Here is a 27,741-nt window from a genome sequence, read left to right on the forward strand (position 1 = left end):
GTAAGATAACACCAAGGATTAGGTGCATGGAGTCCCGTGAAATTGACCCTGTTAAAATGTGAGCGCTTTTAGTGCAGACATGGGAAAGCACTTCAATGTAAAGCCCTAAAGTCCATAAAGCTATACTTCCAAAACAACAGAAGGACTAACTAGCTGCAGCCCTTTTTCTTCCTCAACATGGAGGGCCTGAGCTTCTTTGTTGGAGTGATAGGTAAAACCCAGTTGGATTCTCTCTATACAATGCTTTATTCTTGTTTCTTTTTTAGGGTTTTGGACCATGCTTAAGAGAGCCATATATAATGTTTTTCACTTTGTTCTTCAGGGAACATCATTTCGGTGACTGTGGTTCTCTCTCCCATGTAAGTAGCATATATCTTTCAAGAACCTATAATCTTAATTTATGATCAATACAACTTACTATAAATTTGAAATGTGATTTGCAGAAAAACGTTCTTGCGAATAGTAAAGCATAGATCAACCGAGGATTTTGAGAGCTTTCCATATGTAATTGCATTATTGGGCACATCCTTGTGGTGTTACTATGGAGTCATAAAGCCAGGGGGCTTCATCCTAGCGACTACTAATGGTCTCGGTATCATCATCGAGCTTGTTTATGTTACATTATTCATCATTTATGCACCTCTAAGAGTAAGGGTAAGTTGCAGACTAGTTGTAACATCATGATCATATATATATTTTTCATTAATGCATGATCATTGTCTTTTATCTTGATATTTATTCAGGCCAAGACTGCCATATATCTTGGGATTTTGAATGTAGCAGTTCCAGCAATAGTAATTCTCATTACTCTTTTCACAATGCATGGAGACTTGCGCATCGATGTGCTAGGGTTTGTGTGTGCAGGCCTTAGTATAGTCATGTACGGTTCGCCTCTTGTTGTTGTGGTAAGAACCTTTATTACTTCAAAATGCTACAATGTCTACATCAAGGTTGATTAATTTTGATGCAAAATTATTATTGACTAGTAGATTTATATATGTACCAAAGTTTTATTGTATCAACATGTTAATGTGCAGAAAAGGGTGTTGACTACAAAGAGTGTGGAGTATATGCCTTTCCTTCTATCATTTTTCTTTTTCTTAAATGGAGGGATTTGGACTGTCTACGCCATCCTTGTGAAAGACTTCTTCCTTGGTGTAAGCTCTCATCTACATATATTGATTGTCATGAAAATGACATATTTTTGGGATTGTCTTAGGATTCAACTATTCCATGTGCTAGAACTAAACTAACTAAGCTCTTGCTTGGGTCCCAAATTAAATTTATCAGCCTAGCGTTTAGGAGTACAAAGGTTAATTTTGATTTATCCTCAATTTTAGGTGAAGGCTAGGGAAGAAAAATGATGTGCTAGCATCTTCCTTATCCTGCAGTCTCCGATTTCCATTTTTCGGATTCTTCAAAAGTACTTGTTCGATTAATGCGGTGCTTAGTGCTTAATTAAAGATGCATTGGGCCTTTGGCTCCTCTCCTAAGTATTATTTCTCTTAATATAATGAAATGTGTGTAGGCTGAGATTGCATGTATGTTGTGATTTAAACAAGGTATTAGGCATATAATATTAATGGTTTAACTCTAAATCATAGGTACCAAATGGGATTGGATTTCTTCTTGGAACAGCTCAGATGGTGCTCTATGCCATGTACTGGAAATCTAAGCCATCCCAAAATATTTCAGAGGAGTTGGAGGATGGATGGCAACACAAGCATCTCATACCCGAAAACAGTTCCGAAGACTAGATGTTTAACATTCATGGAAGAAAGAAAAGAAAAGAACTGTGCAAACATGGAGGCTCAAGAATATTGAAAGAATGTCATAAAGAATTGAAGGTCTTTCAATTGTAAGGGCTCCAAGATCCGGGATCGATCTCTTATTTGTCACAAAGGCTACTTCATTCACATTTGAAAATCGATGCTTACATCCACTGAAGTCTGTTGGAGTTAAGAGTAGTGCAGGTCTGAAATGTATGTTGCTCTCCATTAGGTCACGAACCAAATCCTCAAGTTATGTTTGGTTACGGGAAAATATAAGAGAAAATACAAGAGAAAGAAAAAGTGAAAAAAAAATAAAAAATAGATTAATTTAAAGTCGATAATGTATTTTTATATCTTATTTCAAATTCATTTAACTTATTTTAAATCTTTGGTATAAATATTAAATAATTTAAAATGTATAAGTTTATAACTAATTTTAATTTTATTTAATTTTTTTTAAATATTTTTTATAAGACATTCAAATATGAGAAAACCATTTTCTTTACATTTTTTTCCTTTCCTGTTCTGCAAGAACCAAATATAACCTTAATCATCCTACTCGCTTATGTTGGGAAGTTAAATGTAATTATAGAGTATTCACCTTTACAAGTTAAAAGATTCCTCCACAATGATAATAATCTCTTGTAATAATAACATAACAACAATAATAATATAAGAACGTCCAACCAAAATGACACAAAAAATAATATGAATAACCGATAAAAAAACTACAGAGAGAATTTCTTCAATTTCAATAAAATTATTGATACAAATAAATCCTCATTAGTTTTTTCACTTTAAAAACCAATGGAAACATATATCAATGCTGGATGTGGAATCCATCACCCAAAAAACAATGAATAGAAAGAGAAATCATAGCATAGAAGCTTCCCCAAAAAGTTGATAAAAAAACTTGTATCTTCACCCTTGAGCCGTAGAATAGTACCTAGAAAACAACCTAATTTTCTTTCCTTTTTTCTCAACCATTTTTCACCAACATCCCAAGGCCCTAATGTTATTTACATTTGAAATAAGAGAATACCTAAATAAAGATAGCTCAATACATGAATTTAGGAAACTTTTCATGGGCTAGATAAATTTATCCACAACAATTTTACCTTCCATTTGAATTTACACAAGACAATCTATAACCTAAACAAAATCTACTTATGGATTAAAGAAAATATCATATATCCAAAGTGCATGCAAATACACTTCAAATATCATATATACACCCAAATGTCTATAAAAAGAGTGAAAGGTAATATACGAAAGATTGTGAAAAACAACCAAATACAGGGACATCCATATTCTGTGAAAAATACTTCAAAGTAAGGAGAAAACGATGTCATATTAAATCTAACTTACAAGAAGAAGCAAGATAAAGTATTATATGCTCTATTAGATAAACTCTATTTTCCATTTTTAAAAATAGAAAATAATGTACCTTATAGTAAAATGTTAACCAAATCACGCATACACATAAATAGAAAATAAAAAGAACTCGAGATTTTTAATGTTGTTTGATGATCAATGTGATCCCTATGTCCACAAGGTGCATCAATATTCAACAATCTATAAATATAAAAGAACAAGTAGAGTTACAACAGTGAAGCTATCGAAAACACCTCTCAATTATGGCCGCACTCTCTCAAAAACAAAACCCCAAAATATAAAAGAGTTAAATATATAACAAGGGCAAACTCGTCATTCATCTCATCAAAAAATTTCTCCAAGGGGTGCTACCCCTTTCAATCCCTGCAAGCTAATTGGGCGACTCGATCCTCGAGAGATCAACAGGGAGCTTGCCCCTCGCAAGCTAATCGAACAGCTTGATCCTCGACATCTCAAGTGAAATGTAACAAAACTGATTTAGGTTTCACAATCCACCATAAAATATAATAATTGTTTTACAAAAATATAAACTCATCTTATGTTTGTAAAAATTGTTTATAAAATTTTTGAGATTTGAGATAGTAATTTTTTTTAATACATTTTTAAAGAATTTTTTTAAATATTTTAAAATTTTAAACAATTTTTTTAGAGTTAGATTCATAAAATTTACAAGTGGTATTCAAGCCCTTATTTTTGCAACTTTAGCCACGACTTGTATAGTCTTTTAGCAAGTAATCTCCTTACATAATATTTCATTTTTATGCTTTGCAAAGGACTTTTACCTGGCTAATCGAGTGGCCTTTTACATAGTAAATATTTTGGTGTTAGTAATTACAACCATTGATCGATTCTTCCCACTCATTCACTTCCAAAAGAGCTATATATAACCATAGTTCTAGGGTCCCCAGACTAATGAACTCCCACAAGATGAGTCTTAAAGAATTTTTGTATTTTTTATATGAACTACTATAATTTTCTATTTTAAAAAATAAAAAACAAGAAATTTATCTAACTGACCCTTAACTTGCCTCTCTCTTATTTTCATTTAAAAATTACTAAGGAATCTTGTGGTGATTGGAGTCCATAACATAATTTATAGGCATAGGGTTTGAATCTTCAAAGTAGGATTTGATAAAAAAGGCATACGAGTTGGCGTCTACGAATTAGAATTCAATAAAAAAATTCGACTTGGACGTGTAAGTTTTTAAATTAAACCCATTGGATTAAGGATTTGATCACCTTTCTTTACAAGAAGGATTTAATATACGAAGATGAAACGTACATACTATCTTTATTGTTATAATACACATAAAAATAAATTTAACATCAAAATCATAATCTTTGGTGCAATCCACTTGACTTGCAAGTTGTTTAACTTAATATCCAAGATTATTTTTAAAATTCTTGATTAATATATAGAGTAATAGTGGAATATTTTTTAAGAATTCTTCTCTAAAATTAACTAATTAATGTATGGTTTAGCCAAAAATAAATAAATTATATTTGTGAGAACAAAAACGGGGAAAATGACATGAAGAATAAGTTCAATAGAGCATTTCCATGGACTTTGTTATCATCATCCATAAAAAATACATACACTTGCATGGTTAATTTTGGTTTGAATTAATAATATTAAAAATAAAGATTAGGTGAAGTCTCACAGGCCTAAATGAATTAAAGATTTCAAGCATGGCTGCTAATTTTCTTTCATTTTCTTTCTCAAATGAAAATTTTAATGTTGACATTAGGTGAACCTTGGTTCCTAGATAGCTGATTCAAGGATACTCCCTTCAAACCAAGCACAAAAGAGCTATATAGGAAGCTGCAGCCCTTTCTCTTCAATCTCTTCTCTTTTCCCAATCCAAGGTTTTCCTGATCAACATGGCAACCCTAAGCTTCATTTCTGGAGTAATAGGTAAGACCCCAATTCAATTCTCTTTTTGGGACATATATGTTTAGGGTTTTAGGCCATATCCAAAGGGAGAATCATGGTTGATCTTTTGGCTCAATTTGCTTTTCAGGGAACATCATTTCTGTACTGTACATGCTTTCTCCTGTGTGAGTAGTGATATTAGTGTATGTATCTTCAAGAGTCCTGAAGTAGTTAGTTTCTAATATTGCTTACAACTGGCAAAAAAACTTGAAATGCAATTTGCAGGCCGACGTTCTCGCGAATAGTAAAACATCGATCGACCGAGGAGTTTGAGAGCCTCCCTTATGTTAGCTCATTAGCAACTTCATCCTTGTGGGTTTTCTATGGACTCATGAAGTCTGGAGGCCTCCTGATAGCCACTGTCAATGGTTTTGGCATAATCATCGAGCTCGTTTATGTAATCTTATTCCTCATATTTGCACCTACAAGAGTGAGGGTAAAGTTGTATACAGTCATATTACAACTATAGATCCCCATATATGACTATGATCATATGCGCATATATGCATATTTTTCATCCATTCATGATCTTTGTCAAATATTGTATCTGTTTCAGGCCAAGACTGCCATACTAGTTGTGACTTTGAATGTGGGATTTCCAGCAGGTGTGGTTCTGATTACTCTTTTCGCCATGGATGGAGATTTACGGCTCGATGTATTAGGGATTGTTTGTGCAGTCCTAAATATATTAATGTATGGTTCACCCTTTGCAGCCATGGTAAGAATCTAGAAGTATATATATTTGATTGATCTACATGAAAGTTGATTAATTTTTGATGCAAAAATGTTGATTAAAATTAGTGGCTTTTTATTTGGGTTTGAGCTCTATCTTCCTCATATTGACTAGGAGATGTATTTAATATCAAGGCATAAATATTGTATTAAAATGTCAATTTGCAGAAAAAGGTGGTGATGACAAAGAGTGTGGAATATATGCCTTTCCTTCTGTCTTTTTTCCTTCTCTTGAATGGAGCGATTTGGACTTTCTATGCCATCCTTGTGAAAGACTTTTTCGTTGGAGTAAGCACTTATCATCGTCCATTAAAGTAGAAAGAAAGAAAAAATGGAAAAAAAAAAAACTACAATTGTTATAAAAATGACATATTTTATTTTGAATTCAACCTTTCTATATGCTACAAATAGTGCTATTGGCTAATCTATTGCTCGAAAGCCATGAAAATGACATTTTTAAGGGTTTTCTTTTGAATTCAACCCTCCATGTCCTTGGAATGATACTCCTAGCTAACCTATTGCTCGAAAACTCTAATTAATTTTTAAGGGTTGAGAATTGAGGATCTGTTTTAGAACGCTTTATAGAATAATTATTAAAAAATAGAAATTTTGAGAACAATTCTTAAAAATAATTCTCATTTATTTTCAATAACAAAATTTTATTTGAAATTTTAAATATGAAAAACAATTTTCTCAATTTATTTTCTATAAAGATACCATATATTTATGTAAGTTGTAAAAGTTTCCAAAATATCCACCAAATTTTTAGTTGTTGTTGAATATACTATAAAAAAACAACGGAAAACATCTCAAATTTGTTTTTAAATATAATATTTTTATCAACAATTCTCTAAGAACTTTTTTTTTTCTATAAGAAATTTATACAAAAAATTATTTTCGAGAATAATTTTCAAACAAGTTCTAAGATTTTTCTTAGAGGTTTTATTCATTGGAAGTACTTCAATTCATTAATAAGGTTCAACATGGGTCAACATCTCTTCCTTGTCCTTTTGTCTTCATTTCTTCTCCTAGAAAGAATTTTAATGATGCACACTACATATCTTATGATTGAAACAATTTTTTGGGCATGGTGTTAACACTAAATTACAGGTACCAAATGGGATTGGATTCATTCTTGGAGCCGCTCAGATTGTGCTCTATGCCATGTATTGGAAATCTAAGACATCTCAAAATCTTTCAGACGTCTTGGACGATGAATGGCAGCACAAGCTTCTGATCCATGAAAACAGTGAAGAGTAGAGGCTCAACATTGAATGAAGATGAATCCAAAGTGATTTTTTTTTTTCAATTCATACGTGTAACTTATTTATAATTTTTGTGATTTATTTATAAGTGCTTTGGCCTATCCAAGTAATTAATTTATTTATAAAATTAAAATGCAAAATAAGTACTTGTGGGCCCAGACAACCAACTCCAAGCCCAAATCCATTACTCAAAGCCCAATATGAGCATATCCGAAACTAGACAAACCCTGCATGCCAAGCCCAATGTGCCCAAGAGCTTGAACCATATACATACAACAATGGGATATGCCAACTCTTGGTTTTTATTTGTAATATTGTCTCTATTCCTTAATAATCCAAGCCCAAGAGCTATACAAAGGCATTTTTTTAGAGGGGGCCTTAGGCAACAACCTTAATGATGAACTAGTCTGTGAAAGGTTGAGCCAAAACCATCATTCAGAGCATACTATGAGGCCAACCTAAGGTCCCAAACTAGACAAACCCTAGCCCACTCAACCTCTTCCCATTTAGTCCTAGGTCGAGATACCCCCATAATAGGCCAAATTAATAAATCATTTTGGATGCATTCGAGTATTTTTTTTCTTTTAAGAAGAGTTTTTAATTTAAGAAAAAAATTTAACATAGTAGATAGAATAATATTGCTTCTTACATTATTAGTCTTATTATTATTTTTATTTTAATCTTATTATAAAAGTTATTTCAAATTCAATTAAATCGTCATTACCCGAAGACTGTGCTTTAAAATTATTGTTTGGGATTAAAAATTTAACATAAAAGATAGGACAATATTGCTTCTCATATAAATCTCCGTACCCTTGTTTTTTTAACTTATTATAAAAGTTATTTTATATTCAATTAAACTTTCATTACTTGAAGATTGCTATTTGAAATTATTGTTTTGATTTCAAAATTTAACATAGAAGATATATAGTACAATATTGCTTCTCACACAAGTCCTTGTACTTTTTTTTTAACTTATTATAAAAGTTATTTCATTTTCAATTAAACTTTCATTATTTGAAGATTGCTATTTGAAATTATTGTTTCAATTTCAAAATTTAACATAGAAGATATATAGGACAATATTGCTTCTCACCTAAGTCCTTGTACCTTTTTTTTAACTTATTATAAAAGTTATTTCATTTTCAACTAAATTGTCATTAAATTACTCTATGAAATTATTGTTTCAGCTTAAAAATTTAATATAGAAGATAGGGCAATATTGCTTCTTACTTAAACCACCCCCGCCCTCCTTTTTTTTTTTTACATTCAATTAAACTATCATTTCCTAACCATTTCTCTTTGAAATTATTCTTTCAATTAAAAAAAATTTTAACAGAGAAGATATGATAATATTGCTTCTTACTTAAGCTTTTTTTTTTTTTTAGCTTATTATAAAAGTTATTTCACATTCAATTAAAATGTCATGACCTAAAGATTTTTTTTTTTTTTGAAATCATTGTTTCCGCTTAAAAATTAAACATAGAAGATAGGACAATATTGCTTCTTACTTAATCCCCATTTTTCAGTTTATTATAAAAGTTATTTTACATTCAATTAAATTGTGGTTACCCAAAGATTTGCTCTTTGAAATTATTGTTGACTTAAAAATTTAAGATAGAGGATAGGAGAATATTGTTTCTTACTTAAACCCCTTTTTTAAACTTATTATAAAATTATTTCACATTCAATTAGACAGTAGATTGCTCTTTGAATTTATTGTTTCGGCTTCCACTTCAGCTTTAATCGAAAAGCTATAAGAGAACCCCCCAAACTTGGTTAATTTCAAAGAAGAAGAAGAAGAAGAAGAAACTGAAAGGGAGATCGATGGATTCAGCCACAAGCCAAAGATTATCGATTTCTCTAGCAGCAACCCTCTCCCTAATCCTGATACATTTGACTCTAGTCAACTCTTTCACTGAAATCCCAACAGCATACGAGGTTCTTGAGGACTACAACTTCCCAGTTGGCCTTCTTCCAGAAGAGGTGGTGACGGGCTACAAGCTCAACCACAGAACAGGTGAATTCTCAGCCTATCTCAATGATAGTTGCAGCGTCTATGAAGGAGGATACCGTTTGAAATACGAGCCCACTATCAAAGGTTACATATCAAACGGCAAGATATCTAGCTTGGAAGGTGTTAGTGTGATGTTCTTTCATAAGTGGAGAAAAATTGTTGAGATCCTCCGGCGTGACAATCATATTCATTTCTATGCGGGAGTGGCAAGAGACAGGTTCCATATTAAGGACTTTGAGGAATCTCCTCAATGTGTGTGTTCCATGAACTGCTTTCCTACTTCCTAGGCAAGCAAGCAAGCAAGCAGGATCACGATAAATCCTTCTGTTTCTCCTTAACTAGTAGACTATTGAATTTAGTTGTGTACTTTAATTTCTGACTCGTTTTCTGGATTGATTTATGTGGGTTGTGCTTATTTTAATGAATTACTGTTTTTAATTTACAGTACTTGATCTTTCCCATTGATGATGAAACAAGAAATTAAGAGTGCTTTTGCTATTGATTCTAAAAAACCGTTTCAAATCTTTCTAACACTTGAATGATAAAATTTTTCAAGTGTTAAAAATGTTAAAAACGTTTCCTAAAAATCACTGTCAAACGGGCTTTAAACTGATGTTTTACATTACTTTCTTCCTCATATATGTACATTCAAGAACAAGTATTTCAGTGGTCTAAAAAAAAAAAAGTCAAAGGAAAGTGATAGAAATAGACTATATTTGGTTCTCGAAAAAATACTAAAGAAAGAAAAAATAAATAAGGAAAGTGACTTTTTTATGTTTGGTTTCACTATATACACCTTCAACAACAAGTATTTCAGTAGTCTCGTTTAAAAAAAAAAAGGCAGTGAAAGGTAATATAAATAGATTGTGTTTGATTCTTGGAAATATTAAAAATAATAATAATAATAAGAAAAATGATTTTCTTATGTTTGGTTTCACTATAAAAAAATATAATTAGAATTAGTTAGAAGATGATAATGAGTTTAAATAAGCAGATAAAAATAATTTATACACTTTAATCTATATTTTTTTTATTTCATATTTTATTTCTTCATTCTTTTTTGTTCCACTTTTTTCCTTTGCATTTTCCATGGTTTTAAAAACCGGACCGGACCGGCCGGTCCGACCGGTTGGACCGCCGACCGATCATCGTTCCGGTTCGATCTGGTCATTAGACCATATGAGGACCGAACCGGGATTGGACCGCTTGAACCGGTGGTCCAACTGGTGAACCGGACGAACCGGCCGGTTCTGAGGAAAAAACCGGTTCAAATTATTTTAATTTTTTTTTTTGGTTTTCCAAATGCTCATTTTCAATCTCCATATTCCAATTTCCAAAATAAATGAAGACATGAATTTTATATTTATTAGTATGCAAAAATCTTCATGAATATTCAAACATTGACATGTTATGTTTTTATTTTGAGTAATTATATTAAGTGTTGTGGACATATGGTTGACATTTGTATTATTTGTTATAGACAATGTGTTAAGTTAACAACTCTTTGATAATTTGGTTATTATAGGATAGTAATGGTTTGATTATTTGATAAATATTGAGTTTATTGACATTATGAATGTATAACATTTTATATTGTGTTATAAATATCATATATGATAATTGATGACTTCTACAGGTAAAAATTTTTGTGACAAAACTCAAGTTACTCAATAAACAAAGTAGATGCTATCAAAATTTACATAGAATTTATTAATTTATTAATTTTTTATATTATATAAAATAATAAAATATATATTTATGACGTCACCGGTTCGATAACGGTTTGACCTGCGGTCCGACCAGTAAACCGTGAATCGGTAACTTTTCTGGTTCAATGACCGATCCGGTTTTTAAAACATTGGCATTTTCCCTCAAATATTTCAGGAACCAAATATAGCCATGATGTTTGAGGAGATAAACCCCTACTAACTAAAATTAAAATAACAAGTTTATCATATAATCTAATTCAAATTAATGTGTTAGGGATTGTATGGAATCCTAAATATATTAATGTATACTTCACCCTTTGCAAAAATGTTAATTAGAAGTTTTTATTTATTTATTTATTTTTATTTTTATTTTTTAAGGTTGAGCTCTATCTTTCTCTTATTGAAAAGTAGATGTATTTAATATCAAAGCTTAAATATGGCATCAAAATGTCAATTTGCATAAGAAGGTGGTGATGACAAAAAGCATGAAGTATATACATTTGCTTATGTTATTTTCCCTTCCCTTAAATGGAGCGATTTGGACTTTTTATGCCATCCTTGTGAAAGACTTCTTCGTTGGAGTAAACTCTCACCCTCATCCATTAAAGGAAAAAAAACCCATGTAAAGTTGTTGTGAAAATGACATGTTTTAAGGGTCTTTGGCATTGAACCCTTATGCAATCCTAAATATATTAATGTATGCTTCACCCTTTGCAAAAATGTTAATTAGAAGTTTTTATTTATATATTTATTTTTAATTTTAGTTTTTAAGGTTGAGCTCTATCTTTCTCTTATTGAAAAGTAGATGTATTTAATATCAAAGCTTAAATATGGCATCAAAATGTCAATTTGCAGAAGAAGGTGGTGATGACAGTAGATTGCTCTTTGAATTTATTGTTTCGGCTTCCACTTCAGCCTTAATCGAAAAGCTATAAGAGAACCCCCAAACTTGGTTAATTTCAAATAAGAAGAAGAAGAAGAAGAAGAAGAAGAAGAAACCGAAAGGGAGATCGATGGATTCAGCCACAAGCCAAAGATTATCGATTTCTCTAACAGCAACCCTCTCCCTAATCCTGATACATTTGACTCTAGTCAACTCTTTCACTGAAATCCCAACAGCATACGAGGTTCTTGAGGACTACAACTTCCCAGTTGGCCTTCTTCCAGAAGAGGTGGTGACAGGCTACAAGCTCAACCACAGAACAGGTGAATTCTCAGCCTATCTCAATGATAGCTGCAGCGTCTATGAAGGAGGATACCGTTTGAAATACGAGCCCACTATCAAAGGTTACATATCAAACGGCAAGATATCTAGCTTGGAAGGTGTTAGTGTGATGTTCTTTCATAAGTGGAGAAAAATTGTTGAGATCCTCCGGCGTGACAATCATATTCATTTCTCTGCGGGGGTGGCAAGAGACAGGTTCCATATTAAGGACTTTGAGGAATCTCCTCAATGTGTGTGTGGCATGAACTGCTTTCCTACTTCCTAGGCAAGCGAGCAAGCAAGCAAACAGGAACACGATAAATCCTTCTGTTTCTCCTTAACTAGTAGACTATTGAATTTAGTTGTGTACTTTAATTTCTGACTCGTTTTCTGGATTGATTTATGTGGGTGGTGCTTATTTTAATGAATTACTGTTTTTAATTTACAGTTGATCTTTCCCATTGATGATGAGTGCTTTTGCTATTGATTCTAAAAAACGTTTCGAATCTTTCTAATACTTATATGATAAAAATTTTCAAGTGTTAAAAATGTTAAAAGCGTTTCCTAAAATTCACTGTCAAATGGGCTTTAAATCGATGTTTTACATTACTTTCTTCCTCATCTATGTACATTCAAGAACAAGTATTTCAGTAGTCTAAAAAAAAAAAAAGAGTCAATGGAAGGTGATACAAATAGGCTATGTTTGGTTCTTGAAAGATACTAGGAAAAAAAAAATAATAAATAAAGAAAGTGACTTTTTCATGTTTGGTTTCACTATATATACCTTCAACAGCAAGTATTTTAGTAGTCTAAGGCAGTGGAAGGTAATATAAATAGACTATGTTTGATTCTTGGAAAATATTAATGAAAGAAAAAAATAATAAAAAAGTGATTTTCTCATATTTGGTTTCATTATGAAAAATATAATTAAAATTAGTTAAAATATTATAAATGAGTTTAACTAAGTAGATGAAAATAATTTATAGACTTTAATCTTTTTTTTTTTTAATTTTATTTCATATTTTATTTCTTCCTACTTTTCTGTTCTATTATTTTTCCTCTGTATTTTCCCTCAAATCTTTCGAGAACCAAATATAGCCATGATGTTTGAGGGGATAAACCTCTACTAACTAAAATTAAAATAACAAGTTTATCATATAATCTAATTCAAATTCATGTGTTTGGGATTGAATGCAATCCTAAATATATTAATGTATATATGCTTCACCCTTTGCAAAAATGTTAACTAGAAGTTTTATTTTTTATTTTTAAGGTTGAGCTCTCTCTTTCTTTTATTGAAAAGTAGATGTATTTAATATTAATATTAAAACTTAAAAATGACATCAAAATGTCAATTTTCAGAAGAAGGTGGTGATGACAAAAAGCATAAAGTATGTCTTTGCTTATGTTATTTTCCCTTCCCTTAAATGGAACAATTTGGACTTTTTATGTCATCCTTGTGAAAGACTCCTTTAGTGAGAGCTATTCTTGTGAAAGACTTCTTCGTTGGAGTAAGCTCTCACCCTCGTCCACTAAAGAGAAAAAACCCATGTAAAGTTGTTGTGAAAATGACATGTTTTAAGGGTCTTTGGCATTTAACCCTTCCATATGCTACAATGGTACTACTATCTAATCTATTATTTAATATTGTGAAAATGACATTTTTAAGGGTCTTTTTTTCTTTTTCCCTTCCATGTTCTACAAATGGTACCACTAGCTAATCTATTGCTCGAAACCCTAATTAATTTTATCTGCCTAGGGTTGAGGAGTAATTAAATGGACACGTTTAGGAAAGTTTTTAAAAACAATTTTGAAAAAAAAAAAATTTGTGAACAATTCTTAAACATAATTTTTGTTTATTTTAAGAGCAAAATTCTATTTGAAAACTTCAATATGAAAATATTTTTCTCAATTCATTTTCTATGAAATTATTATATATTTATATATAATTTAAGAATTCCCAAAACATTCTTCATATTTTTAGTTGTGTTTTGAAAACCATATCGGATTGAACTGTTTTTGATCGGTTTGATTATTGGCTGATCACCATTCCGATTCGATTTGACCTTTTGAACTGGTCACCCTTTGAGCCAACCGTGAAGCACTGGAGCTGGCAATTGGATTGATGAATTGGCTAAATCAAATGGTTCTTCATGAATCGAATAGATTCAAAACAAAGTCATTTTGATGCATTTTGCGTGCATCGAAATGACGTTTTACCTTATCTCCTTCCCCCCTTCCCACTCCAACCCTTATGCGCCATTGCCCTCCCCTAGCTGCCTAGCGCCTTTCGTGCTCTAGTCCAATGCGCCTCCTTCAAGCTCTAGAGCACATCGGCATCGACGTCACTGGCTGATGGGGACATCGCGGATGCCATCAGTAGTCTAATTCCGGGTTGTAACTGTAAGTCTCCCCTCCCATTTTCTTTGTAATTTATCTACTTTATTTCCATTATAATTTATTTTACATTTCTATTTGTTTTAACTTTTTGATTTTTAAAATTTGTGATTTTAATTTAAATTGATGAATCATACTTTTGAAAAGTGAAAACATTGTGATTTTAAATAAATTTATGAAAACATTGTGTAAGTTCATGATTTTAAAATAAGTTTATAATTTAAAAATAAATTTTAAAATTTCTAATTTTAAATAAAAATTCTGATTTTAATTAATCTAAATTTCATATTTGAAAGTGATTTTCTAGTTTAAAAATAATATTTTGATTTCAAATAATTTTATGATATATGGTGACTTTTACAGATAAAAAAATTTGTGAAAAAGCTCAACAAATAGAAAAGAAGTTATCAATCAGTAGAATTTATTATTTTTATTTTTAATTTTAATAATATATAAATTATATATTTATGACATCATTAGTTTAATTACAGTTTAATAATCTGTCTGATCGATGAACCTTGAACCGATACCGATAATTTAATTTTTCGGTTCAATGACCCTTCCGGTTCTAATTAAAAACATTGATTTTTAGTTATTACTTAAAACGCTACAAAAAAATAACTAAAAACATCTCAAATTTATTTTAAAATTAACATATTTTCGTAACAAATTCTTAAAGAATTGGTTTCTATAAAAAAAATATTAGACTTGTTTTGTAAGTTTGAAAACCGTTTTCTGCTTTTTAAATAAAAAATTGTTTTTAAGAACAATTTCCAAGCAAGGTTTAAGATTTTTTTGAAAGTTATTAATTGAAAGTACTTCAATTTGCTAATAAGGTTAAACATACATAAAGGATGATGGATCAACATCTCTTCCTTGTCCTTTTGTCTTGATTTCACTTCCTAGAAAGAATTTTAATGAAGCACACAATATAGTTATGATTGAAACAATTTTTTTGGGCATGGTGTTCTAAATTATAGGTACCAAATGGGATTGGATTCATTCTTGGAATAGCTCAGATTGTGCTCTATGCTATATACTGGAAATCCAAGGCATCCCAAAATCTTTCAGATGAGTTGGCAGATGAATGGCAGCACAAGCTTCTGATCCATGAAAACAGTGAAGAATTTAGGTTTAACATTGAATGAAGAAGAATGCAAAATAAGTACTTATGGGCTCAGGCAACCAACTCCAAGCCCAAAACTATTGCTCAAAGCCCATTATGAGCCCATCCGAAACTAGACAAATCCCAGACTTCTTCACACCTCCTCAGGCAGATCCATCCCTGCAAAGCCCAATATACCCCTCCCCATAAAAATTAGGTGATTTTTAGAGCAAACATTTATTTATCAAATACTAGTTCAAGATTCACTTAAATGATTCTTTAAAACTTTAAAAGTGATTTTTGAAATTTTGTTAAACACCTAATTTTTGTAATCGTCTAAATGTCGGGAAGTGATTCTAACCCTCTCAGCTTCGCTCCCAAATAAATAAAACTAAAAATTGAGTATCACATAAATTAACAATATTTTCATATATGAGTCCTTTCTTTTCTTCTAAGTTGTTTTTTTAATGAAAATTATTTCAATGGTGATCATATAGGTGGAGTAATCCAAAAGAAAGAACAATATAGTTTTAAAAGGCCTTTGTGCTAGCTAGATGGGTCACTCAAGAGTGATCTCAAAGTGAATTGTGATTGAAACAATGTGTTGAGCATATATTATGATCATTTGGTTTTGTTTGATTGTTGATATTTGTAATCCATCGTCATGCCATGTGAAGGAGGAATTACAAAATATAGAATTGATAATGGTGAGTACTTACATTGAATTTAGTAGAGAAAATTTCAGAATTAAAATCATTTTCCATAATGGCCAGTTGAAGAAATACAAACAAGACTTTGAGTTGATGAAGACCTCGCTCATTGATGCATTGAATATATATAGTGTGTAAGAGAGAACTAAGCTATTGAGATAAGAACTTCATTAAAGGTCTGAAATTTGATCAAAAACATACAATAACAGACCCTGCATGAGAAAATAATGTCTAAATGATCAAACCATACTTAGAGATCAACAGAGGTCTTCATTCCAATAATGTTTATTAATAATTGAGTCTACTTGAAGATGGATGATACCTACATATAATTCCAATTACAATTGGATAAATTATCATGTCAAGTAATAGATTAAGATGAGAACTTAATTTCTAAATGAAAAACTAGCTTTAAAATTGAGAAAATGTAATGATGATAATGAAAAAAAATTAATTAACAAGTCACTAGGGTTCCTTCATGAGACAAATACTTTCATGTATACCTCTTTCAAGCGATGAATTGATTAAAATCACACTCTACTATTGTAAGATCATATACGCATTAGGAAAAATGTATTTTCGAGAACTTCATTATAGTCACATTAATCAAAAGCCCACATAATTTTAACCATATACATACAACAGTGGGATGTCAACTCTTGGCTTGTTTTGGCCCTTTTTTTTTTTTTTTTTTTGTAGTGTAATATTGTCTCTATTCCTTACTAATCCAAGCTCAAAGAACTTAGAGGGGCCTTAGGCAACCACCTCAATGATGAACTAGTCTATGCAAGGTTGAGCCAAAATGTTATCATTTTAAGTTTAATGAATCATTTTGGATGTGTTCGAGTACTTTCCGTAGAAGAGTTTCTAATTTAAGAAAAATATTTAACGTATATAGAAGATAGGATAATATCGCTTCTTATTTAAGTCCTTTTTTTAATTTATTATAAAATTTATTTCTCATTACCTAGGATTGCTCTTTGAAATTATTGTTTCGGCTTCCACTTCAGCCTTAATCGAAAAGCTATAAGAGGACCAGCCAAGCTTCTGGTTTGAACCATCTTCATTTCCATTGGCAGCAGTTGGATAAAACAAAGAAGAAAAAACAGAAAGAAAGAGAGATCAATGGATTCAGCCACAACCCAAAGATTATTGATTTCTCTAGCAGCAACCCTCTGCCTAATCTTGATCCATTCACCTCCAGTCACCTCCGCCAATGAAAACCCTACTGCATACGAGGTTCTTCAGGACTACAACTTCCCAGTAGGCCTACTTCCAGAAGGGGTCCTAGGTTATGAACTCAACTCCACCACGGGAAAATTCGTAGCCTATCTCAATGATACCTGCAGCTTCTCTGAAGGCGCATACCAATTGAAATACCTGTCCACTATCAAAGGTAACATATCAAACGGCAAGCTAGATAGCTTGGAAGGTGTCAGTGTGAAGTTCTTCCATGTGTGGATGAACATTGTAGAGATCCTCCGGCGGGGCAACGATATCGATTTCTCTGTGGGGGTTGGCAAAGCCTGGTTCCCTATTGAGTACTTTGAGGAGTCTCCTCAATGTGGGTGTGGCATGAACTGCGGTCGTAGGCAAGCAAGGAAGCTCCTTACAAATCCTTCTGTTTCTCCTTAATTAGTAGGGGCCGGGAATTGAATTGAGATGAGTGGTGTCCTTGAATTTCTTTGAGTTGTTTTCTGGATTGATCGATGTGGGTTGTGGTTATTTTGATGATTATTATTTATAATTTACGTTGGTGATGAAAAAGGAAAGCCAAAGTTATACATTACCTTATTCCTCATATATGCACCTTCAAGAATAAGGGTGCAGAATGTAACAGTGTATATATCACATATTTTTCATCAATTCATTATCATTGTCATTTATGATAATGTGGGATTTCCAGCAATTAACAGTGTTTCTCATTATTGGTTTGATTATGCATGAAGATTTTCGTATATATGAGCTAGGGTTTGTGTGTGCAGGCCTAAGTTTAGTCAAACATGCTTCATCACTTCTTGTGGTTATGGTAGCTTCTGTATTAATTCTTAATACATGTGCGGCTCAAGTAATGACAAAAGTTTAATATAGCAGTACTATATTCACATGTTTTGATGTTACTGATTAATTAAGGACATGACTAAGTGATTGTCATGCATGATCTCATTCATATGAAGCCCATTCTCATGGAGGTACACAAGAAACATAAAATCAGTGCTAATCTATCTCGCACATTCGAGATGCCTTGCAAGAAAGAGCCCACAAGATTCTCCAGAGCCTGCAATCAATTTCAGGTTCACCCTAAAGCTCGGGTAGGAATGAAAATGAATGTCCAACTTGTCTTGAAATAATATAAAAATAGTTTTCAACAAGAGGTTTATAAAAATATTAGCTAATTGGCATAGCAACTTTTTCATGAAAAAGGAGGTAATTGAGCTCCATATGTTTCAAGTGAGCATGAAACATTGGATGAATTGATATATGTAAATTATTCATATTGTCACAAAATAATTATGGTGGTTTTAGAAGAGATAACCCAATGTCCCTACATATATAGAAACATTAGTCTAGTGATCCTAGCTCTAGTGAAGGCTATAGAGTGTCTTTAGAATTAGAACAAACAACTATTGGTTCTTTCTTTGAATACCATAAAATGCAATTGGCTTCAATAAAAACACAAAAACTTATAGTGCTCCTTATGGTAGGACAGCCTACCAAATCCACATTGCCAAAGCCATAAAGAGAGAGATAGGGCTTCTGGAGAAGTACCAAAATCCAAAGGGTAAGCATTTGACCTCCTTTAATTAAACTAAAGTGAGATTGTTGTTCTAAATAATTTTGTGATCATCTTATCTAGGAATGACAATTTTGCGGGTTTTTCAAATCACCCTCCCATATTAGAATGGGTATGGGAGCATAGAAATCAGGGATGGGATGAGTTCGGTTTTTTTTTTTTAAACCTGAATCAGGTTCGGGGCAGGATCGAGTTTAGTAATAATATGCCTCACCCCGACCCGAATATGAAATTACAAGTTTACCCCCCACCTATAAATATTTGCTTCCTTTGATCCTTTCCGGTCTTCCTCTCTCGTTTTAGGGTTCTCGTTCCTCTCTATCACCGGGGTTGTTGTTCCTCCTACTCAATATAGAAATCCATTAGATAATCCATCCGAAAATCCATTCAATAATTTCATTTCCTCCATCTCCTCTTGATTCATCCTTGTTAATCTCATATTCACAACTACTAGCAGTCTCATCAATTTACGCTATTACTATTTTCTCCATAGGAATCGTTTTAGGCATTTTTTTTTAATATTGATTTGTTTGGTTTGGGGTGTTTCTTTGTCAGTTTCTGGGCAAAAGATGAGAGATTTGTTAGTGATATTTCGGATTGTCCTTATTGAGATCATTGTAATTGCAGCTTAATCAGAAAATTTGGAGAGTCCAAATGTACAACAGATTTGTAATCTGGTGGCAATAAGTTGTGGTCTCTTTGCTAATTTCTTTTTCTCATTTCAGCATGTTTCTCATGTGGAACTTACTAGTTGTCAAGTCCCAAATCCCAATAGTCAATAAATGCATGTATGCAGAAGGTGCTCAATTCGAGTCCCTATAAGGCTGTAACTCATTCCCTTCCCCCCACCCTTCCTTCTTTTTGTACAATCAAATCCAGACAATTATCATGTCGTCAACATATCAAAGTTTACAACTTAATAGTTCCCATTTAAGTAGAATAGAATGTGTGTTATAAAAGCCAATAAAATTAAATTGTTGTAGAAGATGAGTACAGATTTAAGAATATTCTTTTTGTTTTCAATTCTTTCATAATTAAACAAATAGTGACATCATAGAGTATTGTGGGAGTGCAGGACCATGCCTACGTGTCTCTATGAATAATCTAATGTAAAAAAAATAAAAAATTATCAACTTAATTGCATAATGAATGCTAGCCATACAATATAAGCACACAAATAGTTTATCTAAAAAAGTTTGTTTTATTAACTTAAGTCTTAAGGTAATTTTCTTTCAAATTTTCAGACTTTTTTTAATGTATTTGTTTTTTAATTGCTCACATTTTTTTAATTAAAAATGTCACTTTTTGAGATTCTTTTTTCAAGCATTTAATTAATTTTGTCATTTTCTACCCTTATGATGAAAGGTTATGACATTTTTTAATCTTAAAAAAAATGTAATAGATTGTTACAATTTTCTTTAACTTTATCTAGATTTTGTCAAATTATTAGTTTTCAAGTATCTTATAAAATAAGAAAAATGTAATAATTATTTTTTGTCAATGCAATAATGTTAAATTATTATTATTATCATAAATTTTGATATCTTGATATATTATTATTATTATTATTATTATTATTATTATTTTATTTCACATTCTTTTTAACTTATGCGAAAGTTACTTCACATCCAATAACAAGCTTCCATCACCTGAAGAACGCTCTTCGAAATTATTTGCTTCAGCTTCTGCTTCAGCCTAAATCAAGAAACTATAAGAGAACCAGCCAGGCTTCTGGTTTGAACTACCTCTCAATCAGCGGTACCTCTTCGATCAAACAAAAAAGGAGAAGAAGAAACACAGAGATGGATTCAGCTGCAACCCAAAGATTGATTTCTCTAGCAGCAACTTTCTGCCTAATCCTCATACATACACCTCCAGCCAACTCCTTCAATAACACCCCATCGGCATATGACGTTCTTGAGGCCTACAACTTCCCAATTGGCCTTCTTCCCTATGGGGTCAGAGGCTATGATTTCAACGACACAACAGGTCAATTTTCAGCCTATTTCAGTCATAGTTGCAGCTTCTCTGGAGGCTTCTACCAATTGAAGTACGAGCCCACCATCAAAGGTTACTTATCAAATGGCATGCTATCTAGCCTGGAAGGCGTCAGTGTGAAGTTGTTCTTTTTGTGGATAGACATATCAGAGATCATCAGGAATGGAGATGGTCTTGATTTCTATGTGTGGATTCTGTCCACCAGGTTTCCTGTTGACTACTTTGAGGAGCCTCCTCAATGTGGGTGTGGCATAAATTGCAGTCCTAGGCAAGTAAGGAAGCTTAGAGCAAATTAACCCTTTTGTTTCATCCTCTTATTAGGGGAATTCAATTGAGTCAAGTGCCGTACCTGAATTTCTTTGAGATTTTTGCTGGATTAATTTATGTGGGTTGTGCTTATTATGATGAATTATTGTTGTTTATAGTTGATCTTGGGATGCCCGGCAAAATAAAGCAGTATTCCTTTTGATAAATGTGAAAAGAAGGGGAAAGTTATATGTTACCTTATTCCTCATATATATAAGGTACAGAATGTAAGTTATGTAATTATATATGTATATATCACATACATTTTTCATCGATTCATTGTCATTGTCATCTATGATATCGATTTCGAATGTGGGATTCCATCAACAGTATTTCTCATTAGCCGTTTGATGAATCATTGAAGTTTACATATGGATCATGTACTAGGGTTTGTGCATGCAGACCTCTACACAAATACGGTTCTCTCTGGTCTTGTGGCCATGGCAACTAAGAACCTCTCTTATATAAAATTTCAACATAAGAAAATAGTTCTCTATATGGATGGTTTTGAGTGAAAATTGAAAAACAACTCTCATATATAGCCTAGAGAATATTGGCTTATCTTGCTACGAATATCTTGAGGCCTTTCTTTCTCTATATCTTGTATTCGAAGTGTGCTTGATGCTTAACCTGCAGTCTCCAACTCCAAGTTTATTTTTCTTTTTTCTGATTGAAAAATATTGAATTCATTATTAAGGTTAAGTGCTTGAAGATGATTTGGGCCTTGGGCTCCTTTCATAGGCATTATTTTTCTTCATGGCACCTCATAGAAAGCACTTTCATGCTTCGTATAATTAACCTTTTTTAGGCTAGAAATTGCCCACGTTGTGATTAATACAATTTATTAGGCAGATAATAGTAATGGTGAAAAATATATACTGTGCTTGTGCTACATTGAGTTTGTCTCACTTGATAACGAACTGAGAGCTGGGAATAGCTTTGGTGAATACGTCTGCAAGGATATATTGAAAAATATTCACCACTTGGAGTATCTGCAAGGATACTTAGCTTCGGTGGACCACTTGGAGATGGTATGCTATTTTGCAGGATTGCCAAGAAACAAGGTTGGGGCTAAGGAAAGAAACGATAGTTAGAGGTGGAGTGTTGATCATCCATGTTAGATGTCTAATCAGCATCACAAAATCTTATTAAATTGAGATGTGAGGTGGAGCTGCGTTTGAGATAAAGTCCATGGTGGAAAGTGCAGGCTAAGTAGCAAAGGATTCTCTTAACAGCCTTCCAATGAACAACAAGAGGGGCTTGCATAAATTAGCACACACGGTTCACACTATATAGGTAATCTTTGGACGTGTAATTGTGACATATTAGAGGTCTCTAATAGTACTTCTGTAGAGTTGAGTGTTGCAGATGGGATCACTACCAGAGGCAATTAATTGTTGGTTGGAAACCATTAGTGTGGGAATAGGTTTGGCATGAAGCATATTGGTCATGTGAAGAAGGTCAACTGTGTACTTAGTCTGAGATCAGTGTAACCTTACAAAGGTAGACTTTGCTTGGATGCTAAGAAAGTAATCAACAACTCCAAAATCCTTGAGAGCAAATTTGTGATTAAGTTAAGTGACCACTTGTTGGACGAGGTTCTCACTACTACCTATTAGTAAAATGTCATTCACATAAACTAGGATTTAGGTAGAGCATTGTGGAGTAACATTAACAAAGAGTGATTGATAAGATTTGGTTGATGTAAAACCAAGATCAACAATGGCTTGGCGGAGCTTCTCAAACGAAGATCTAGGGGTTTGTTTGAGACCATAAAGGGACTTGTTCAGTTTGCACACAAAATTTGGGGCTAGAGGATCAACAAATCCATTTGGTTGATCCATGAAAACTTCTTCTTGAAGGTTTCCATTGAGAAAACCATTATTGACATCAATTTGTCGAATCTTTCGATCCTTACTTAAGGTAATGGTGAGAACAATTTGTATTGTAGTTGCTTTTACAACAAAACTAAAGGTGTCATCAAGATTTTCCTTGTCCTTGAACATCCATTTGTAGCCAATGGGCTTTCAATCAACTGAACTTTATATTTGTTGAGGTACAACCATCAGGGCTAAGACATTTGTAACCTTTGTGGTTGAGACTATAGCTAAGAAATGTGCAAGGGATGAAGTGGTATTAAAGCTTGTTCTTGTTATAAGGCCTGAGATTAGGGTAGTAGGTACTGTTAAGAAAAACCCTTAAAAACATAACATGATGTAATAAATTTAGAATTCATTATTCATTTAATGATGTTCTAATTTCATTTTTATCTATCCTTATTCCATGTATTATACTTTATTAGCATTCTTGTTTGCATTTTTTGCATTGTACATGACTTAGGTGCATTAAGAGTTGCACAGAAGATCTAAGTCATGCGTTCCTTGCAAATAGATGACTTGTTCACAATCGGTTCATGGGTCTAGGCAACCTATTAGAGGTTGTAGTACATCACCTCCTAATTGGAGGGATGGGTTTTCCATGGCGGGTGCACTAGTGTGTATGGTTACACATTGGACATAACTTAAGGTGAGTCATGACTTAAAGCTATCAAGTAGTCATGACCTCACCAAGCTACTTCATTGTGCTATCTCTCAACCTTGAGAGAATATTGAGTTTGTGCTAAAGTTAGTAGTGACTTTAACCTACGGGTGAAATTGTAAGCTTATCATATATTCCTTATGGATTGAGTCACTATTAATGATAATTGGTAGCAATAGGTATTCTCAATAGAGGCACTATGATATCTCATGGGATTGAGACAGTGTGTCCTCTTGGGTGATCTTAAAGAGAAGTGTTCATGGAAACTATGGTCATAGTAGTTCCTTAAGTGAAACTTGGCATAAACTCTTTGAGAGTTAAGACATGTCAATTAAATATATAATAGGAGGATTTGTAACTCAAGGATAGTAGAGGTAGTCTTGAAAGGTTGATAACGTTCACCTTATTAGACTATGGACATCAGTTCATAGGGAGACTGAACACAATGTATAGTAGGTCATAGATCCGAGCACTTAGTATCTCATTATTATTTACATAGGATTGGAGTTCAGTTGATTCTCTATAGTGGGATATTGAATCAACTTCAGAATTAGATTCTAAGGAAGCCAATACTCCTATGGGTCCTAGTGGTCCCCACTTTGAACTCATATACCTTGTTGACATGGATTATGAGGGTCAGATTAGCTCTAGGTTCACTTTTGTGCATAAGGGTATTTTGGTAATTACATAAGGTTGCATAGGGGTAAGTGAACAAAGTATCTGGATTGGGCTAATTGATTAATCAGTGAGCTTTATTGGGTTAATTAATCAATTAGAACCCATTTTGGGTTAGATTAAGTGACGCAAGTCCATGTGGCTTCAAGTTACTTATATAAATACCTCATAGGGGTTAGGGTTTCCATAACTTTTGTTCTTCCACCATCCAAAGAGAAAGAGAGTTATAGTTTTTACCATCTTTTCCTCCCCATTGGAAGTGTGCCAAGAACAAAGTTGAGTCATTGAGCCAAAGATCGTGGGTTTACGAGACTTCCAACAACTTCAAGGTCGTCTTCAACATTTGGATTTTAGGGTTTGAGAACATTCAAACTTAAAGGTTAGTTATTTAACCCTAAAAGATCAATTTTTTTTTTTAAATGTTATTACTTTTGTTGCTTAGATCTAAGATGCCAACAAGTACAACCAAACACCTTGAGCTGAGAGCAAGATGGTGCGGTGTGGAAGAATATCTCTATTGGGGATTTATTTTTTAGAATTGGGGTGGGCAATTTATTGGTGAGAAATGCATAGGTGCAAAAGGCTTCATTTTAGTACTTGAGAGGTAAAGAGGCTTGAGCTAGAAGGGTAAGGCGATGTTCAACGATGCGTCTGTGTTTATGCTCAACTATTTCGTTTTGTTCATGAATGTAGGGACATGAGGTTCTATGTATACTACCATTGGAGAGGACATAATGGGTCAAGGTACAATGCTCGCTGCCCAATCAATTTGCACTACTTTGATTCTATGATCTAGTTGAAGTTTAGCTTGTGATTTGAAGTTAAGAAAGGCTTGAAATGCTTCAGATTTTTGTTTAAGCATGTAAATCTAGGTAAATCAAGAGTAGGCATCAACAAAATGAATATAATACCGATATCCATAAATCTGAATGTATCAACTCTAAGGGTTTTATGTTTGAAGAGGTTGAAAGGGGAATTAAATGGAAACTTTTGAATTTTACCCATGCAGTAGGCAAAACAAACAGTATAAGACTTTTTATTAAGATGAGCAAGGTTACATTTTTTTAGTATAAGAGATACTATTTGTGCAGATGGGTGACCAAGTCTATTATGCCATAGATCAAAAGATGAACAAGATGGTTATGTAGCAGTTGCAGTGAACGTCTTGGAGGAGGTAGGTGCATATGTGAAACATGTTAGGCTGGAATTCTCTGAGCCTTAAAGTTTGGAGGGAGTTGACTCCAAGATGGATTGAGGTTTGAAGTGAGGTTTGTTTGTGTATTATCAAATACATATAACCCTTCTTTAAGTTGGCCTTACAAGAGGACTGCTTTGGTGGCAAGATCCTTGACAAAACAAGAGGTGGGATGAAATTCAAAAAACACATGATTATCATTAGCGAATTTTGAAACACTAAGAAGGTTTTATTTGGTGATTTATGGAATATGTAGAAGTTGTTTTAAGGCAAGTGACTTGGAAAGAACAAATGGAGATGAAAATGATACATGTCCAATGTAGTGAATAGAGAGACCCTGACCATTTCCCACGAAGACTTGATCTGATGCAAAGAATTGTGTTTTGGTCATGAGATTATTAAGGTCAGACGTAAGGTGATTCATTGCTCCGGAGTCTGGGTACCAGTTAGTGTCTTGTGAGATTTCTAGTGTTGCAGGCTGTGCGAATGTAGAAGAGATTCTTGGGGAGAATTGTTTAGGGAACTGTCGTGGAAGGTGAGCTATGTTCCCTTGAGGATGATACCCTTAAAGTTGTGAGGGTCTAGTGAAGGATTAATCAAATAAGTAGCAGCACTGCATGACCACATGACCCATTCCCCTACAAAGTTGACCGATGTTTGTTGTTTCCGCCCAAAGAACTGTAATGTCATCCTTTTCCTCGTTGAGAGAAGTTTCCACGAAAGTTTTGCTTTCCATATCCAGATAATTTGTGAGATCTTGTTGAGTACTAAAATGCATTTTGATTTTCTCTAAAATGACCAGGCTAATTCATACTTGAGTTACTGTTCCAAATCTTTTGTTAAGGTGTGAAGAACCATTGGTTGTGGCTAAGTTAACTAAGCTAGGGTTGGAAAATTTTGAGCTCTTGATGCTTTTCTTAATACGACTTTCTTGAGCAAGAAGGAGTGCTTCAATTTCTTCAATGGTATACGGATCAATCCTTGGGCTTATAGAGGATGATAAAGGTTTCATATTCTTGAGGAAGGCCTTCAAAGATTGCATCTATATGGTCTTTGATAGAAAGGTTATGGCCAATTAGGGCAAGAAGATCAACAATATTTCTGATCTTGAGGAGGTAGTAATTTATAGGTAGGTCTCATTTCCTAGTGTTTTGCAGTTGACTCTTGAATTGGGTTACTTTGGCTTATACTTGGATAGCAAAATACAGATAAAGAGTCTTCCATACTTGGGCCAAAGTATCACAGTTCACCATGCGTGTAAGAAGAGCATCAAATATGGATGCAAGAATCCAAGACATGATGAGTTGATCTTGTTGTTCCCAGTTTTGAAACTCAGGGTTTATCCGATGTTAGGTTTCATCATCTTGCGAAATAAATTTTAAGGCCAAGACTTAGGAATCGAAGAGAAAACGCTGCAGCTTGTGTCCTCTTAACTTTGTCAATATCTGTATATTTTCTCTAAACCAGAAAATTGTTATCGTCCAATTTGGATGAGATTGGGTGGGAAAGGAGGCAAGAACAAAACTGGTGGTTCTTGAGATGTCTCCCATGGTGGACGTGGAAGAGATTTCCATGGAACTAACCATGCATTACAGGTAAGATGTAGTTGTAAACCATTTCGGAGTACTCAATCCAGCACACTATTCCATTTAATATATACAAAGCCCCACCTTGCACATAGACTCTTGTCTATAGCCTTAAAGAGATGTGAGCAAAAAGCACCAAGGGATATGAACAAAAAGTCTAGTAACATCAATCATATGAAACTTGAGATGTTTTAGTGAGCCCTCTAATATCAATATATATATAAAAACATCACTAATTCTATCTGCAGAACATCAAAATTATCATTTGGTAGAATTCATTTTAATAATTATTAGGAGTATCAAATTTAAGAATTCTTATTACATTTTGTTTTCACTTCTTTCATAATTAATGAAAAGTGTCAACATGGATTATTGAGTAGTGTTGGACCATACCCATATGTGTCTATGGA

At 33.0% G+C, this 27,741-nt stretch overlaps 6 protein-coding genes across 8 annotated transcripts; all 6 read left to right on the forward strand.

Moving 5' to 3' along the window:
- Positions 1 to 96: 96 nt before the first annotated feature.
- LOC117931226 (bidirectional sugar transporter SWEET17-like) lies at positions 97 to 2,055 on the forward strand. Of its 2 annotated transcripts, none has more exons than XM_034852150.1 (6): positions 97 to 211; positions 323 to 359; positions 444 to 648; positions 744 to 905; positions 1,038 to 1,157; positions 1,605 to 2,055. In XM_034852150.1, exons 1-6 carry the CDS (start codon positions 178 to 180, stop codon positions 1,755 to 1,757), a joined length of 711 nt encoding a protein of 236 aa, XP_034708041.1. In that variant the 5' UTR covers positions 97 to 177; the 3' UTR covers positions 1,758 to 2,055. The 2 variants fall into 2 exon arrangements, with proteins under 2 accessions (XP_034708041.1, XP_034708040.1); XM_034852149.1 differs by having other exon boundaries at positions 100 to 211; positions 444 to 654.
- A 2,846-nt stretch (positions 2,056 to 4,901) lies between these two features.
- On the forward strand, positions 4,902 to 7,224 carry LOC117929818 (bidirectional sugar transporter SWEET16-like). Of its 2 annotated transcripts, XM_034850238.1 has the most exons (6): positions 4,902 to 5,082; positions 5,189 to 5,225; positions 5,326 to 5,536; positions 5,657 to 5,818; positions 6,001 to 6,120; positions 6,943 to 7,224. In XM_034850238.1, exons 1-6 carry the CDS (start codon positions 5,049 to 5,051, stop codon positions 7,090 to 7,092), a joined length of 714 nt encoding a protein of 237 aa, XP_034706129.1. In that variant the 5' UTR covers positions 4,902 to 5,048; the 3' UTR covers positions 7,093 to 7,224. The 2 variants fall into 2 exon arrangements, with proteins under 2 accessions (XP_034706129.1, XP_034706131.1); XM_034850240.1 differs by lacking the exon at positions 6,001 to 6,120.
- A 1,670-nt stretch (positions 7,225 to 8,894) lies between these two features.
- On the forward strand, positions 8,895 to 9,558 carry LOC117929819. Its single transcript, XM_034850241.1, has one exon. It carries the CDS (start codon positions 8,925 to 8,927, stop codon positions 9,399 to 9,401), a length of 477 nt encoding a protein of 158 aa, XP_034706132.1. The 5' UTR covers positions 8,895 to 8,924; the 3' UTR covers positions 9,402 to 9,558.
- A 2,278-nt stretch (positions 9,559 to 11,836) lies between these two features.
- LOC117930628 lies at positions 11,837 to 15,572 on the forward strand. The gene is made up of 2 exons (XM_034851261.1): positions 11,837 to 12,280; positions 15,405 to 15,572. The coding sequence occupies exons 1-2, from the start codon at positions 11,837 to 11,839 to the stop codon at positions 15,570 to 15,572; spliced, it is 612 nt and encodes a 203-aa protein (XP_034707152.1).
- Positions 15,573 to 17,311: 1,739 nt separating this feature from the next.
- On the forward strand, positions 17,312 to 18,152 carry LOC117930945. The gene has a single exon (XM_034851760.1). The coding sequence runs from the start codon at positions 17,365 to 17,367 to the stop codon at positions 17,872 to 17,874; it is 510 nt and encodes a 169-aa protein (XP_034707651.1). The 5' UTR covers positions 17,312 to 17,364; the 3' UTR covers positions 17,875 to 18,152.
- A 2,616-nt stretch (positions 18,153 to 20,768) lies between these two features.
- LOC117931012 lies at positions 20,769 to 21,616 on the forward strand. The gene has a single exon (XM_034851852.1). It carries the CDS (start codon positions 20,836 to 20,838, stop codon positions 21,325 to 21,327), a length of 492 nt encoding a protein of 163 aa, XP_034707743.1. The 5' UTR covers positions 20,769 to 20,835; the 3' UTR covers positions 21,328 to 21,616.
- Positions 21,617 to 27,741: the final 6,125 nt, after the last annotated feature.

Source organism: Vitis riparia, chromosome 14 (assembly GCF_004353265.1).
Source record: "Vitis riparia cultivar Riparia Gloire de Montpellier isolate 1030 chromosome 14, EGFV_Vit.rip_1.0, whole genome shotgun sequence".
In the NCBI taxonomy this organism is placed as follows: Eukaryota; Viridiplantae; Streptophyta; class Magnoliopsida; order Vitales; family Vitaceae; genus Vitis; species Vitis riparia.

Bases quoted from the DNA above. Each gene is read 5' to 3' on its own strand.
- LOC117929818 (XM_034850238.1), top strand. From the start codon at position 5,049: ATGGCAACCCTAAGCTTCATTTCTGGAGTAATAG. The intron at 5,083-5,188 runs GTAAGACCCCAA...TTTGCTTTTCAG, and splicing joins CTTCATTTCTGGAGTAATAG to GGAACATCATTTCTGTACTG. The intron at 6,121-6,942 runs GTAAGCACTTAT...ACTAAATTACAG, and splicing joins TGAAAGACTTTTTCGTTGGA to GTACCAAATGGGATTGGATT.
- LOC117930945 (XM_034851760.1), top strand. From the start codon at position 17,365: ATGGATTCAGCCACAACCCAAAGATTATTGATTTCTCTAGCAGCAACC.
- LOC117929819 (XM_034850241.1), top strand. From the start codon at position 8,925: ATGGATTCAGCCACAAGCCAAAGATTATCGATTTCTCTAGCAGCAACC.
- LOC117930628 (XM_034851261.1), top strand. From the start codon at position 11,837: ATGGATTCAGCCACAAGCCAAAGATTATCGATTTCTCTAACAGCAACC. The intron at 12,281-15,404 runs GTGTGTGGCATG...TCTAAATTATAG, and splicing joins TTGAGGAATCTCCTCAATGT to GTACCAAATGGGATTGGATT.
- LOC117931012 (XM_034851852.1), top strand. From the start codon at position 20,836: ATGGATTCAGCTGCAACCCAAAGATTGATTTCTCTAGCAGCAACTTTC.
- LOC117931226 (XM_034852149.1), top strand. From the start codon at position 178: ATGGAGGGCCTGAGCTTCTTTGTTGGAGTGATAG. The intron at 212-322 runs GTAAAACCCAGT...TTTGTTCTTCAG, and splicing joins CTTCTTTGTTGGAGTGATAG to GGAACATCATTTCGGTGACT. The intron at 906-1,037 runs GTAAGAACCTTT...GTTAATGTGCAG, and splicing joins GTTCGCCTCTTGTTGTTGTG to AAAAGGGTGTTGACTACAAA.